The 14,563-nt window shown below is 43.8% G+C and overlaps 1 protein-coding gene across 1 annotated transcript in view; it reads left to right on the forward strand.

Annotated features, from left to right (window-relative positions):
- UBE2J1 (ubiquitin conjugating enzyme E2 J1) overlaps positions 1 to 14,563 on the forward strand; it is a 62,086-nt gene that overhangs the window by 29,568 nt on the left and 17,955 nt on the right. The window contains exon 5 of the mRNA XM_029595421.1: positions 2,154 to 2,259. Coding sequence (XP_029451281.1) covers positions 2,154 to 2,259 — 106 coding nt within the window. The remainder of the gene's footprint in view (positions 1 to 2,153; positions 2,260 to 14,563) is intronic.

Raw genomic sequence — 14,563 nt, forward strand, 5'->3', positions numbered from 1 at the left:
ATTCTCTGGGAGAATGCAAAATGAATTCCCTACACACAATTCTCCCCTTCATCCTGAAGGGGGGGACTGGATGTATGCTTTGGATCTAAATGATGCTTACGCTGATATTCAAATCCATCCCTCCTACTGGCATTACCTGTGATTTATGGTGGACTCTTCCCACTATGAGTACAGAGTGATCTCCTTTGGCCTCTCAATAGCACCGAGGGTCTTCACCAAGTGCATGGCTGTAGTAGCAGTGCTTCTGTGACAACAGGGCATCCAACTCTTCTCTTATTTGGATGACTGGCTTGTGATGGCAAACTCTGAGGAAGCTATACTAACCTCCCTGCAAAAGGTGATGCAGTTGCTACAATTGCTAAGATTCTTTGTGAACTTCAAGACATTAACTCTGATTTCCTCCCAGAAAATCAAATTCATTGGAGCATGGCTAGATTCTCTGCAGGAGAGAGCTTTCCTCCTCTTAGATTGGGCAAATGGTAGCTGCAATTCACGCAGTTTTGCTGACTCGCCTTCACATTACATCTCTTGTAATGGGGTCTCCACTCCCAATAGGACCAGCTCACTCAACCCCTATCAATCAGTGTGACAGTTTCACGGCAAATGAAACAGGCTCTATGCTGCTAGCTAGATCCCTACATCCTTCAGGAGGGATCTCCATGCCATCTACTTCCTCACCAAGTTATGTTGGCGATGGATGTCCCCACAATAGGTTGGGCAGCCCACATTGGACCCTTTTGAGCCCAAGGAACATGGTCATTCATAGAAACACAGTTTCAAATCAGCCTTCTAGAATTGAGAGTAATTAAATATACTCTAACAGTATTCACCTACTTCCATCAGAGGAAGAGCAATCTCATTCAATCTGACGACCAAGTAGCCATCTTCTTTGTGAATAAACAAGAAGGCACAGGGTCATGGACTCTTTGCCAGGAAACAATAAAGATATGGGAATGGACATACAAGCAGGCTATCTTGTAAGTGTCCTACCTTCGGGGATCTCCAACACATTGGTAAATTACATCAGAAGAGTTTTTTTAGATCACACTAATGATCTCTACAGTGGTCAACAGCCAACAGATTAAACAGTTTATGGGATTTCCCAGCACTCGACTTATTTGTGTCAGGGCAAAACAGGAAACTGGAAAAAATTAGCTCCATTCTTCCAAATGCTCAGAAGTATGTTTATTCTTCTGCCTGGCCTTTACATCGATGTATGTGTTTGTGTGCAATAATAGCGGTAGAGGTGATGGATTGCTTTCCTAAATAAATAAACCCTAGCTCAACATAACATAGGAGAGGGAGTGAACTAGTAAGTACCGAATAATGGGCTGGAAACCAGCATTCAAATCATGACACTCTTGTGACCTTGAGCAAATCATTTTATCTCCTACTGCCTCAGGGAACCTCTTAGATGGTAAGCTCTTTGGGGGAGGGGGGTACTTGCTGTACTTGTATGCGATTTGTTGGACAGTGCTATATAAATGCCTGAATGAATAAATTACTTCCTCTCTACCAGTGGCATAACGTGGTTCTCCTGAGCCACTTTGTAATCATCATCTGGCTCGCCCATCTTTAAAAGGAAGAGCTTTGTGGTTCCAAAGGGTTATTTAACGCGCTCACCATCTAATACAAACAAACTTATGTACTGCACTAGAGCAACTGGGGTGCGTTCCTCTCCTTCCCCAAGAAAATCCTTAAAACTACCTTTGGGAAATTGACCTTTGGAGGCATACCGTGGATGGGAAGTGGGTGTGTTCTCAGGCAGACTTCCGTTATCCTTGTTTTCAAGGGGGTTTTTTTTGTTTTACCTCTCATTAAGTGTGAAAATGTATCCTAAAAGAAAAAGGCTGTAATACATCACTTGCAGAAGATTTTGTTTCTGCTAACTAAAAAGACAAAAGTTAAGCACCTTCAAGTATGGACCTGGGGAATTGTTTTTTGTTGTTTTTCATGTCTTCTTTTTAATAAGTTCTGGCTGTTGAATGACCTTTTTCTTGGATGAAGCCTGTGGAGGTTTGCCGTTGTCTTCTTATTATAAGCCTGCAGCCTACATAATGTGATTGTTTGTTTGGTTTAAAATCCCACCAACAAGTTCAAAAATAATAATGGCACCAACAACCAAGATTCATTATTTTTCTTTTTTTTTTTAGTAAGGACTGCATTGTTAGCGATCATTGGGTTTATGCCAACAAAAGGTGAAGGAGCCATTGGGTCTTTAGACTACACACCAGAGGAAAGAAAAGCACTTGCCAAAAAGTAAGATACTTTGCTTGCTCTTGGGCCCTTTAGTATCACGTTGCTATGTTTGAAAATGTTTTTGGAATATTTTATTTAATGCCTGTGTTCCCTTCCACTGGTCTAATAAGTTATCCCATCTCCACTGTTTCCGGATGGACGAGCAGCAAACCATCCGGATTCTTTTCTTGAAAGCTTGGCATTTGTCTATAAAGGCTTCGTTCTTTGGCTTTGCTTTTCATGCTTGCAGAATTGTCTGTTTGTCTGCCCTGACTAGATTTCAAGCTACAAGGAGCGCAGAGACCGTCCATTAATTGTCTCTGTAAAAAAACTGAGTACATATAGTTTGCACTGTCCAAGTCATGACCATAATTCCTTGTAGGATGCCATACTTATCCCATACTTAGAGGCCAGTGTGCCAAAGTTTGCAAAAAAAAAACCCAAAACAAAACACCACCATTAGCTCATGTAAACTAAGTGTTCACGTGCTGTTTATGTTTTTGTTGTATGTATGTAATCTGGGTTTCTGGCTCTGTCACCTTCCCCAGTGATAAGTCTGCACACTTAAGCAAAGTTTAGTCAAATGTATTTAATTGTTCCTAATCAAAATGCTTGCCCTTAGATGCAGTGGCATGTATCATTCCAATCCGAATGACAACAAAATATAACTTTTCTCTGTGAATATTTATCAGTCAAAACCAAAATGTACAAGCACCCCTTTTTCTTCCCCTTTCAAAGTCCTTGATTTGTTACTTATGATTCTCTTGAGTTTTCTTCAAAATCCCCGGAGCAATCCACTCCAGAGCACTACTGGCTCTGATCTGCGAGCACTTCAGCTGGTTCCATCTAGGATGAAGAAGTTACAGCAGAAGTCCTGTAACCCTCTGAGCAGAGCCCCTGGCTTCCTGGGGCAGATTTTTCAGAATTCTGCAGCAACGACGTGGAAAATTTGCATAATTTTCTTTTTTTTTTTTAATGTATTTATTTATGCGATTTTACAAATATATTTGACAGTAATTATACATATCAATATTAAGGCAGAATAACAAAATAATAACAGGAATCCAATCCTACAGCATAGTAACAAATATTAACGTGTTTGCCCTTTATAAGGAATCTAAAGATCCTAGATAAAATCAAGATAGGAGCATATAAGGAAATATTTACAGGAAAACAGGTGAATTTAAATGTCACTTCCTATCTGCCTATGACCAACCTGGAAAAAAAGATCATGTTATTTTGACAATCTAAGAATTTTCTGAGCTCAGATGGTTCTAAAAATACATATCGTTCATTTAGATATTTTATAATGCATTTACAGGGGAAATAAACCTTCATCTGGGCTCCTAGTTGTTTTACCTCTGGGCCCATCTGAATAAAGTTTCTCCTCCTTATTTGGGTATTTTTTGTAATATCTGGGTACATCCAGATCTTTTCAGCAAGATATAATTTTTCTCTGTTTCTTAGAAATAATTTTAAAATATTATCTCTATCTTCCATTTTTTGAAACCTCACGCACAGGGCACCTCTTGACAAAACTTGATCTTCCATGGATTCTTCTAGATAATTTGTGAGATTATCTAGTTGTTGGGATTGATTTAATACATTACCATTTTCCCTCTTTTTTACAACAATATAAAAGATTTTTTTCTATTAAAGGAATTTTTCCAGGGAAATGAATAGATTTCCAATTAAAAATCTTTTAAACTGTTCCATAGGGGATATTAATTTAAATGAAGGAAAATTCAAAATCCTAAGATTATAATGTCGTAAGTTATTTTCAATCAACTCCAATCTTCTAGCATTTGCTAGTTCCCCCTTTATTAATCCTATTTGGACTTCCTGAGCCTGTTTTAACTGTTTCCCTAAACTCTCACATTTTTCAGAATTTTCCTTTACTTTTTCATCTAGTATGTTCCCTTGTGCTTGTACCGCAGACATTTTCACTTCTAAGTTATTCATAGACATTTTTAAGTCCATTAACACCTCCCATATATTTTCCAGTGTAATCCCATGATTATCTTGCATTTGAGAGCTTCCTTTCTTGACTATATTTTCTCCAGGTTGCGAGTAGTAATCTAACTTCAACTTTGAAGATACTCCTCCTCCTTTAGCGCCATTAGGTGTCGAAGTTGAGGGATCCATGGACAAGTTTTTTCCTCCGTTAACTCTCCTCTTCATTTACCAACGGGCAGTCACTAATATTTCCTCGTATCCCCACTTCAAAACCATTTCCACCCCCGATGCTAGGTAGCAAAACCACCTGTTCAGTAGAAATTGACACCTCAGGATTTGGTTTATAAGTGGGTCTGGGCGGCTCTGGAGTCAAAGTCGCCCCTGGGCTTAAAGAGATCTGATGCTGTTCCTGGGATATCAGAATCTGCTCCTGCTCTGTATCCAAGTCGGAAAGCCCAGGAGCATCAACATTTAAGGATTTGAGAAAATTTTCAATCAAAGGTTGAGAAGGGAGAGGATTAGGAACAGTCGGGGTCTCCGGTCGCAATCTAGCCTTTCTCTTTGTATGGGGCATAATTGTAACGGTAACCAGTTAATATCTTCTCAAAAGACACCTTATATTTAACTAGGATCTCCGTTGGAGGCAGTGAGAGGTTATTACAAGAGACTTACTTACAGTTAGTAGTATTTTAATCCAAGTGAGGCAGTTCTTAAATCCCAAACAAAACCAAAGCCGCGCGCCGGCGACGACTGCGCGCCGCAGGGGGAGCCGGTTTTATCTTTACCGGCCCCTCCCCTTGATGTCGTCAAAGCGCGGAACCAGGAAGTGAGGCAAGGCGCCAGCCAGCAGTTCAAACACGGAGGTAAAATTGTTGCAAGAAACACTCAATTTGAGGGTAGGAATCCTCTCTCCCTTTCGGTCTCTCTCACCTCTCACACCCCCTGCATAATTTTCTTAAAGATTCACACATCTGATTATGCAAAAAAAATCAATTTTTTTGCAAATTATTTTTGTTTCCAATGTTTCAACTGTATACAGATAAAACATGTACCCAGTGCAAAAATCAACAATTAAACAAGTTAAAACATGTATGTTAGAAATCTTTAACTGTAAAATGTCATGTTTGTTTTGAATTGAAATAGAGCAACCACCCTTTTTATAGTTTCTTGAGAAAGTCCTTGTTGTCTTTCCAAGTATATGAGCTTCTGTATGCTAAAGAAAAGCCCTCAACAACATCAATTTGTCATGCTGTTTAATTGCAGAGAAAGATATCCGGCACATGGAAACAGATACAAAAAAGAGGTTGAATTAATACAAGTTTGTAACTTGTCAGCAGTAGTGCCAGTCATCAAGGCTTTTATGAATTAAAATGAATGCCCTCTCTGCCAGCTGAGAGATACCAGTAGTTGCAGACTTCCAAAAATGCATCCAGGACTTTGTAGTTGGCCACATGTATGCAGGTGCAAGAATCTTTGTATAAAGATGAAACTCTTCTAAAGTGACATCACTCCATCCAGGAATTAATAACAAAACCCCTTTTGATTTGATTTAAGAGATCTTTGAGGGATTAAACATTGTGACTGCTTTCTCTGTCTAACTTCAGTCCTCCCCTCTTGTTCCCTTCAGGACAGGAGAAGTGGGAGATGGGATGCAACTGAAAGAAGGGGGCCGGATTAGGGAACAGAGTGCTTTAACTTTCATCTGCTAAAGCCTGAAAGGTGAATTTTAGAAGCTGGGCGTGCACCCAAAATCAGGAGATTTGCGCATATGTAGGACATGCGCGTGTCCAATTTTATAAGACGTCCACAGTGGCGCAACAAGTCCCAATGCGCAAATATTTCACATCTGACGGAAAAACGGCTGAAAGTGAGCGGGTCATGGATGGGGAATGGCATTCTGGGGTAGGGCCAAGAGATGTGCAGGCAAGTACCTACGCACCTGGGTGCACGCCCAGGCATACATGAGTGTAAGTCACTTCTGCAATGGAGAAGGTGTAAGAGTCAATAAAAAAACCCAGTTTGAGGGGTCTGGGTTAACTGAGGAGGCACCGGCTAAAGAACCAGGGGGGTTTAGAGGACCTAACTGTAGACCGGTCAAACTGGTGGATGAACTGGTGAAACTGGTCAAGGTGTGGACGCGCGCCTGTTATAAAATTCCCGCACTTGCACAGCTCAAATCCAACATTACGTGGCTGCGTGCACACATTTGTAAAATTTGGGGCACATGTACGCATGCCAGGGCTATTTTATAACATGCATGTGTATGTGCGCGCAGGATATAAAATTGCTGTGTGTCTGGCCGCATGCTCACACACACGCATAGAAGTGTGCCCGCATGCTTGTTTGAATGTTACCGTCCCTGTGTCACTTCCCCTCCTGTTCCCTGCAGGCTGCTTGTGAGGGGAGGGGCTGAAGCAGAAGTAGGGAAAGCTGAGACTGAAGGCAGGCATCTTGTAGCTTTCTTCAAAAGATTGAATTAAGAGACGGGAAAGCTTCAGGTATGTTCATTCTGTGGCAAGTTGTTAATCATGCAGCAACAAGATGATTATGCAGTTTCTCCCATAACCACACAATCGCGAGAGGCTAGGAGCTCTTCTTCTGAGGTTCCTGGTTAGGCCACTGACTTGCAGTTTGCCTGGCTGATACTCTCAGGTCTGCTGCCTCTAACACATCCCTTAAGGTGCAGTTTTGTTTGCACTGAGCATGTGCAGTGCTCCTCAACATAGCCACAGCTGTCCATTGAATAAATACTGTGCCTCTCTTGCAGGCCGATACAGTACAGTGCGCTCCAACGGAGCACTGTTAACCTGCCCTTGGACGCACGTTTTCCCTTACCCTTTATTCAGTAAGGGGCGGAAAACGCGTGTCCAACCCGCATGTTGATGGCCCTATTAGGTATGCCCGCGCGATACAGAAAGTAAAATGTGCAGCCAAGCCGCACATTTTACTTTAAGAAATTAGCGCCTACCTTTGGGTAGGCGCTAGTTTCTGCCGGCATCGGGAAAATGTACAGAAAAGCAGTAAAAACTGCTTTTCTGTGCACCCTCCGACTTAATATCATGGCGATATTAAGTCGGAGGTCCCGGTGTCCGCTTTCCAAGCCCGTGGCTGTCAGCGGGCTCAAGAACCGACGCCGGCAAAATTGAGCGTCGGCTGTCAAACCCGCTGACAGCCGCCGCTCCGGGTCAAAAGGAGGCGCTAGGGACGCGCTAGTGTCCCTAGCGCCTCCTTTTGCCCATTTCTACCACACTACTTAATTTAAATACAGAATCGCGCGCACAGGCGAGTGGCTTGTACGCGCGCCGGGAGAGCGGGCGTTTGCCCACTCTCCCGCGGACTTTACTGAATCGGCCCGATTGTTAGTTCTTCTTAAAGGGAGAATTCACCAGTACTGACAAAGTCTATATCGGAGGGGAGGGGGATTTCATGTATTTTACTTTTTGTGAATTTAAGTTCCTAAAACTTAATCTGCTACTGTGAAGCAAAATTATGCAAAGCAGCTTATTAGCTGTGAACATGGAGATAAAATACATGCAAAGTGCTTCAAAGACACAGTATTGCAAAAAATAGAATTACATGTCCAGGAGGTTTTTGCGATAAAATCCACAGATGAAATACAAGCATACTTTACCTTCTAGGCCCACTGCCATTAACATTGTCTGTTAGTTCATGCAAGGTGTTTCTGTGCACCAGTGTTTCTGTGCACTGGGGTGATGTTGAGTGTGCCCTGGTACATTGGCTTCTCAGATTTTATCTTTACTTTATAGTTTGGGTTGAATCCAGAGTTGACAGGTTTGAAAGTATGCCAACTTTGCTGGAGGTCCTTCAGTAGGGAGTGAACTAAATCTAATGCCAAACATTTTAAAAGCATAAACTTTTTTTGTAAGGTCTACTAACAGCAGATCTCAGTAAGAGTTATTTATTTAAATTTAGCTCACACCCTTTCTTTGGTAGCTCAAGGCAAGTTCTCCAAGGACAAGCAGGATGGTAGTCCTCACACATGGGTGATATAATCAGATGGAGCCCAGCACGGAAGACTTTTGTCTAAGTTTCTAGAAACTTTGACTGACACACTCAGCATGCTACTATCCACATGTCCACATGGGGTCCCTCTTCAGTCTCTCTTTCCACGAAGCTGAAGCCTTGTGGCTGTGGAGCTTGCACTTTTTTGCTGTGGAAAACAAGTTTTTTCTTCTTTCCCTAGTTCCATCAGGTCTCTCTGCATGTTTTCCGTTTTTTTTTTTTCAGTATCAGTAAGTTTCCTTGGTAGTTTGCAGTCTATTACTGACGGTGTTGCCTCCCGGTGGCTGCCAGGCATCAACCGCGTGCCGCATTCTTTTTCCCATGGCGTCATCCGGCTTCCGCTGTTGCCCCCAGTGCCTCTGGACCATGTCCATCACAGACGCCCACTAGGTCTGTGTCCTGTGCCTGGGGGTATTGCATGTTGTCCGTGGCTTTGATCTTTGGGCCCAAATGACCCCCAAGGGTCATCGGGCATGCCTAGACAAAATGGAGCTGTTTGGCGCCAAGAAATCAGAACCATCGATATTGGCGTCTGGGACTTTGACACCGCAGGGTAAGGGAGTATTGGCCACAACCCCCTCGGTGTCCCCTCCGCTACTGAGCTCTGGTCCAGAAGTAGGAGCAGGGGACCGAGCGAGTTCCATATCCTCGTGTTCCAGATCCTGTTCTTGTCCATCTCCCTCAGCTCCATGGAACGACTAGGATGAGCACCAGGAAATGTCCAAGAAAGCACCAGCACCAGTCTTCATCCTCAAAGATTCGGACCGCAGGAAGGCCAACGTTGTCCGTGCCTTTCCCCGAAGTGGTCCCATGTGGAGGATGTTGTATCTTCTGGACAACCCGAGGAACCTCTGCGATCCCCACCGATAGTGGTGAAGGGTTTGATTCCCCCCCACCCACGGTTCCATGGGCAATCCGATTCCACTGCTGCCGCCTCCTCAAACCGTCCTGTCTTCGGCAGCCTTTGAGGAGGAGTGGGAGAGGCATGTGCGGCTGGCGGTTGGCCGGGCCCTCTAGAGCATTGAGCCTCCAGTTCCACCGGGACCGCCACCGCCGCAGGAACCAACTTCATTGGTGCTTATGCCTCTGTTGGAGCGGCTGGACCTGCTGAACAGTGTCTTACCAATGCAGCCAGCCCTAATGCCTCAAGTCCCTTCTCTATCAAAGGGTGTATCACCGCTGCCTCCATCAGTTCCAAACCTGGTGAGTATTTCTCGGTCAAGGAAGGTCCATCGGGGTTGACGGCGCCCAGGCTACGCACAACACCCCGACCGGCGCTAGCCCTCCCAGAGCCTTCAAAGCCGGTGCCCTCGGCGCCATCGATTTCCCCCAGTGCTCTCTGCATCGGTAGATGCCTATAGAACCATCAGTGCTGATGCGCCTCCAGGATTCCACCGGTGTCTAGTTCGGTCCCACCGATGTTCCTGAGGCCTTCGGAATCTCAGCTTAAGACCCCAGTAGGTGCTCCTCCTCAAGTGTCTCCAGGCTTCCAAAGTAAGGAGGATGCCCCCTATGATCCCTGGGAGGGAGAGGCATCAGTTTCCTCCACATATGAGTCTGAGGACTTACCTTCCGAACCCTCTCCACCAGAGGAAAGGCATAAGTCCCCACCAGAGGATCTGATGTTTGCTGGATTTGTAAACATCATGGCGGAGTCACTGCTTTTCCAGCTCTTAACAGAGCAGGATTCTAGGCATAAAATGAACCGGAAGACCAACGCTGTCTATCTCGTCAAGCCCACCACAGGTTTTGAATTCCACACTAGTCTGTAGTGGTGGAATCGGCCTTGAAGAAAGCAAAGCGGCTCTGAACTCATGCTTTGGCTCTCGCAGGTCGTGAGCACAGGGCTCTGGATGCTCTTGGACGACGAGTATTCCAGGGCTCAATGTTGGCAGCCAAGATTGCCTGCTATCAACTTTACATTAATTCCTGTTTCTCATACTTGCAACCTTGGTGTAATCATTGATTCAGAACTTTACTTCAAAAAACACATTTCAGGTAAAATAAAAGAAGGTTATCACAAAATCCAAACCTTTAAAAATTAAAACCGCTTCTATGCCAATCTGATTTCAGAATGGTTTTGCAACTACTCATCTTTGCTAATATTGATTATTGTAACTCACTCTTGCTTGGTTTACCCACCTCCACCATTCGTCCATTACAAAGCCTACAAAACACTGCAGCTAGAATCCTGACAGGCACCAAAAAGCATGACCATATTACTCCAAACCTTATCTCTGCATTGGTTACCGGTTAACTATCGAATACAATATAAACTTTTATGCATTCTGCACATATTGTGTTTGTGGCATTGTGTGGACCCTTAGTCGCAATGGAGATGACTCCTCCCATGGGGAGGGGCCCCGTGGGGAACCACAGCGATAGGCTAGACCCAGAGAACAGACACGTAGGTGGAAAGCTGTATTGTACTGCTGTAGATAGATGGTATGAAGCAGGAAGGAAAGGCACTGGAGTCCGGTAAGGTACCAATACATTCTGACAGATGTAGAAGTCTCACCCAGATGTTCAAGGTAGATAGGAACCTGCAGTGCAGGATAAGCCGAGCCTGGTGGGTGAAATTGGAGAACCGGATCATAGAGGTACTCACTGGAATGTAGTGCAAGCGTCTTCCTGATAATGAAGAAGATGGGACCAAAGGTCCGTGGTGCAGGATACACTGCACTGGTAGGCCCTCGAGGAGCGAGTACCTGATAGTCCGGAGATCCTGAAATGAAATAAGAGAGATAGACCCCCCCAAGGAGTGGTTGTCTAATTAATAGGGCCCCGAAGGGTGGATGGAAGCGAGAGACCCCCGAGGAGTGAGTGCCTAGAGCTTCTAAATGGAGCGAGTCCCTGGAGTGTAGAGTAGTGTCTAAGCAAGCAGCTTAGAGCGGTCAGAGTAGCCAAACCGGAGTCTTTGCTAACTCAAAGGTAGAAGCATAGCGGAGGCTTTAAATACCCAGAGGTATTGATGTCATGCAGTGGGGACGCCCCTGAGGTTCCCGCCATGACGTATATTTGAGCATAGGAGATGTGCGCGCGCACCCTAGGAGGCCACGGAAATGAGCGTGGCGGACTGGGATGCCCATGCTGAGCTGGAGATGCCGAGGCCTTCGGCACTCGGCACCAGAAGCAGCCATCTTGCCCAAGGAGGAGGAAAATGGAAGAAAAGAGGTAAGGCAGAGCGATCGCAGCCGTCTGCGACCGACAGACGCAACAGTACCCCCCTTCAAAGGGCCCCCTCCAAGACTTCTTCCAGGTGGTCTGGGTTTTCATGGGTGTGCCAGGTGAAATTGATGTAGCATCTCCTTATCTGTAATGTTGGCCAGTGGTTCGCAGGAGTTCTCTTCTGGGCCATCGTTCTCCCATGAGATGAGATATTCCCATGTCTTGCCTCTTTTACACACATCAAGGATGTCGTCCACTGCATATTCGATGTCATCTTCAGTATTCAGACTAGTAGGTTCTGGGGGTTTTCTGGAGAATTCTGAGAGTATCACTGGCTTTAGTAGAGATACATGAAATGCCTTGTGTATCTTCAAAGATGGAGGCAGTTTTAGACTGTGCGTCAGATTCCCTAATCGCCAAAGGATGGCAAAGGGTCCCACATAGTGAGGTGAAAATCTTGCTGAAGGAAGTTTAAGTCGAAGGTACTTGGTACTTGGAGGGTATAGAATCAAACAGGATAAAGATCATACAAGAGAATAAATGCTCAATAGAATCTATATGGGTAGAAATCCCATGTGTGTTGGGTAAGAGTATAGTGATAGGCGTATACTACTGTCCACCTGGACAAAATGGTCAGACAGATGATGAAATGCAAAGAGAAATCAGGGAAGCAAACCAATTTGGCAGTGCAATAATAATGGGAGATTTCAATTACCCCAATATTGACTGGGTAAATGTAACATCAGGACTTGCTAGAGACATAAAGTTCCTGGATATAATAAATGATTGCTTCATGGAGCAATTGGTTCAGGAACCAACAAGAGAGGGAGCTATTTTAGATTTAATTCTTAGTGGAATGCAAGATTTGGTGAGAGAAGTAACGGTGGTGGGGCCACTTGGCAACAGTGATCATAACATGATCAAATTTAAACTAATAACTGGAAGGGGGACAATAAGTAAATCTGCAGCTCTAACACTAAATTTTAAAAAGGGAAATTTTGATAGAATGAGGAAAATAGTTAGAAAAAAACTGAAAGGTGCAGCTGCAAAGGTTAAAAGTGTTCAACAGGCTTGGACATTGTTTAAAAATACAATCCTAGAGGCGCAGTCCATATGTATTCCGCGCATTAAGAAAGGTGGAAGGAAGGCAAAACGATTATCATCATGGTTAAAAGGTGATGTGGTTAGTGCAGTTAGTGTAGCTGGGTTAAAAAAAGGTTTGGATAAGTTCTTGGAGGAGAAGTCCATTAATGGCTATTAATCAATTATACTTAGGGAATAGCCACTGCTATTAATTGCATCAGTAGCATAGGTTCTTCTTAGTGTTTTGGTAATTGCTAGGTTCTTGTGGCCTGGTTTTGGCCTCTGTTGGAAACAGGATGCTGGGCTTGATGGACCCTTGGTCTGACCCAGCATGGCAATTTCTTATGTTCTTATGTTCTTATGTACTTAACCAGACTTTGTCTCCAGGCTGAAACTGTGGTGCCTTTTGATGATGAGCATCATAGGTGTTTTTTGCCTTTTGTCCTGCTTTGAGGAGGAGCTCCTTTGTTTGTTTCCACAGTTGGAATAATTCTGCTGCGGTGGACTGGGCAGCAGGAGAGGCCACTGACAATGGAATTGGCAGAGGAGGCAGTGGTTGTTTTCCGTAGACGAGCTGGAAAGGAGAAGACCCCGTCGAGGTAGCAGGATGCGAGTTGATGGCAAATTCTGCCCAAGACAGTAATTCAGCCCAGTCGTTCTGTCTGGAATTGACATAGGATCACAGAAATTGTTTCAGCGTTCTATTCATCCTCTCAGTCTGACCATTAGACTGAGGATGGTAGGCAGAGGTTAAGTCCAAGGCGATGTCAAATTTTTGATATAATGCTCTCCAAAACTTTGAAGTAAATTGCATTCCCCTGTCGGATAGGTTCCATTGACAAAGATGTTTAATGCTATTAGGATTGGGGCTTCCTTTATGGATGTAACCATTCTAGCGGGGATTACTGTGATTGCAAAGCCAGGGAGAGATCCCTCGCTTTACAGCTTGTACCGACCAATCTCCTTTTTAAATGTAGATCTGAAAATAATGGCCAAAGTCCTCACAAATAGACTGAACAAGATAATAAGTGGTCTAATTCACTCTGACCAAGCAGGAATCATTCCCCAGCCTATGGCCGCTGATAATGTTTGGAAGATCTTTGATATCATTAGGTGGATCTATAGAGAAAATATCCCGATTGTTCTGTTATCAGTCGATGCAGAAAAAGCATTCAATATGGTCCATTGGGACTTCTTGTTTAAAGTCTTAAGTAAAATGAACTTTGGCCACTATTTTATAAGCTGAATAAGGAAATTGTATGAACGCCCCCAGACCTGCATCAAAGTTAACGGGGGATAAGGATTGGGGACCATATTGGGTATGGAGGGAGCGGGAGGTGGGTTCCTCTGGGTCACCTGCTGGGGTAAATAGTCTTCAAGTTGTGATTATGGCTCCTTTTTTGGAGATGATACTAGTGCGCTGTATGTAATATTCTCCTGAGTCTGTGGTTCAAAAATAAACAGTTAAAAAAAAGTTAACGGGGGATACTCTGAATCTTTTTTGGTTTAGAGGGGAACGTGTCAGAGGTGCCCCTTATCTTCGTTACTGTTCGCTCTGTTTTTAGAGCCTTTTGCCATACGAATTAGAGAGAGTAAAGACATTCAGGGGGTTAAGATTGGAGAGGGAGAGTATAAGCTTTCACTGTTCATTGACCATATGCTGTTTACCGTAACACACCCACAGTGATCTTTAAAGGAGATTGATGTGGAGTCTCAGGTTTCAAAATCAGTTTTGAGAAGCCTGAAATTTTAAATGTTACGGTTCCTCAGACTGCAATTGTATCTTTTCAAAAAGCTTTTCCTTTTAAGTGGGCAACACATCATATTGAGTACTTGGGGATTTGCTTGGGTCAGAAAACAGAGGATCTATTTGCATATAATTACAGTCCATTAATAAATACCATATATAAATATTTAGAGATTTGGGGTAGACTAGAACTGTCATGGCATAGGAGACTGGCCACTATAAAAATGAATATCTTACCTAGATTACTATATCTATTCCAAACTCTACCAATTCCTCTTTCAACTAAAATGCTAAAATTATGGCAGAAACATATTTATGCTTTTATCTGGAAGCGGCATCCACCTAGGG

Source organism: Rhinatrema bivittatum, chromosome 3 (genome assembly GCF_901001135.1).
Source record: "Rhinatrema bivittatum chromosome 3, aRhiBiv1.1, whole genome shotgun sequence".
NCBI classification, from domain to species: Eukaryota; Metazoa; Chordata; class Amphibia; order Gymnophiona; family Rhinatrematidae; genus Rhinatrema; species Rhinatrema bivittatum.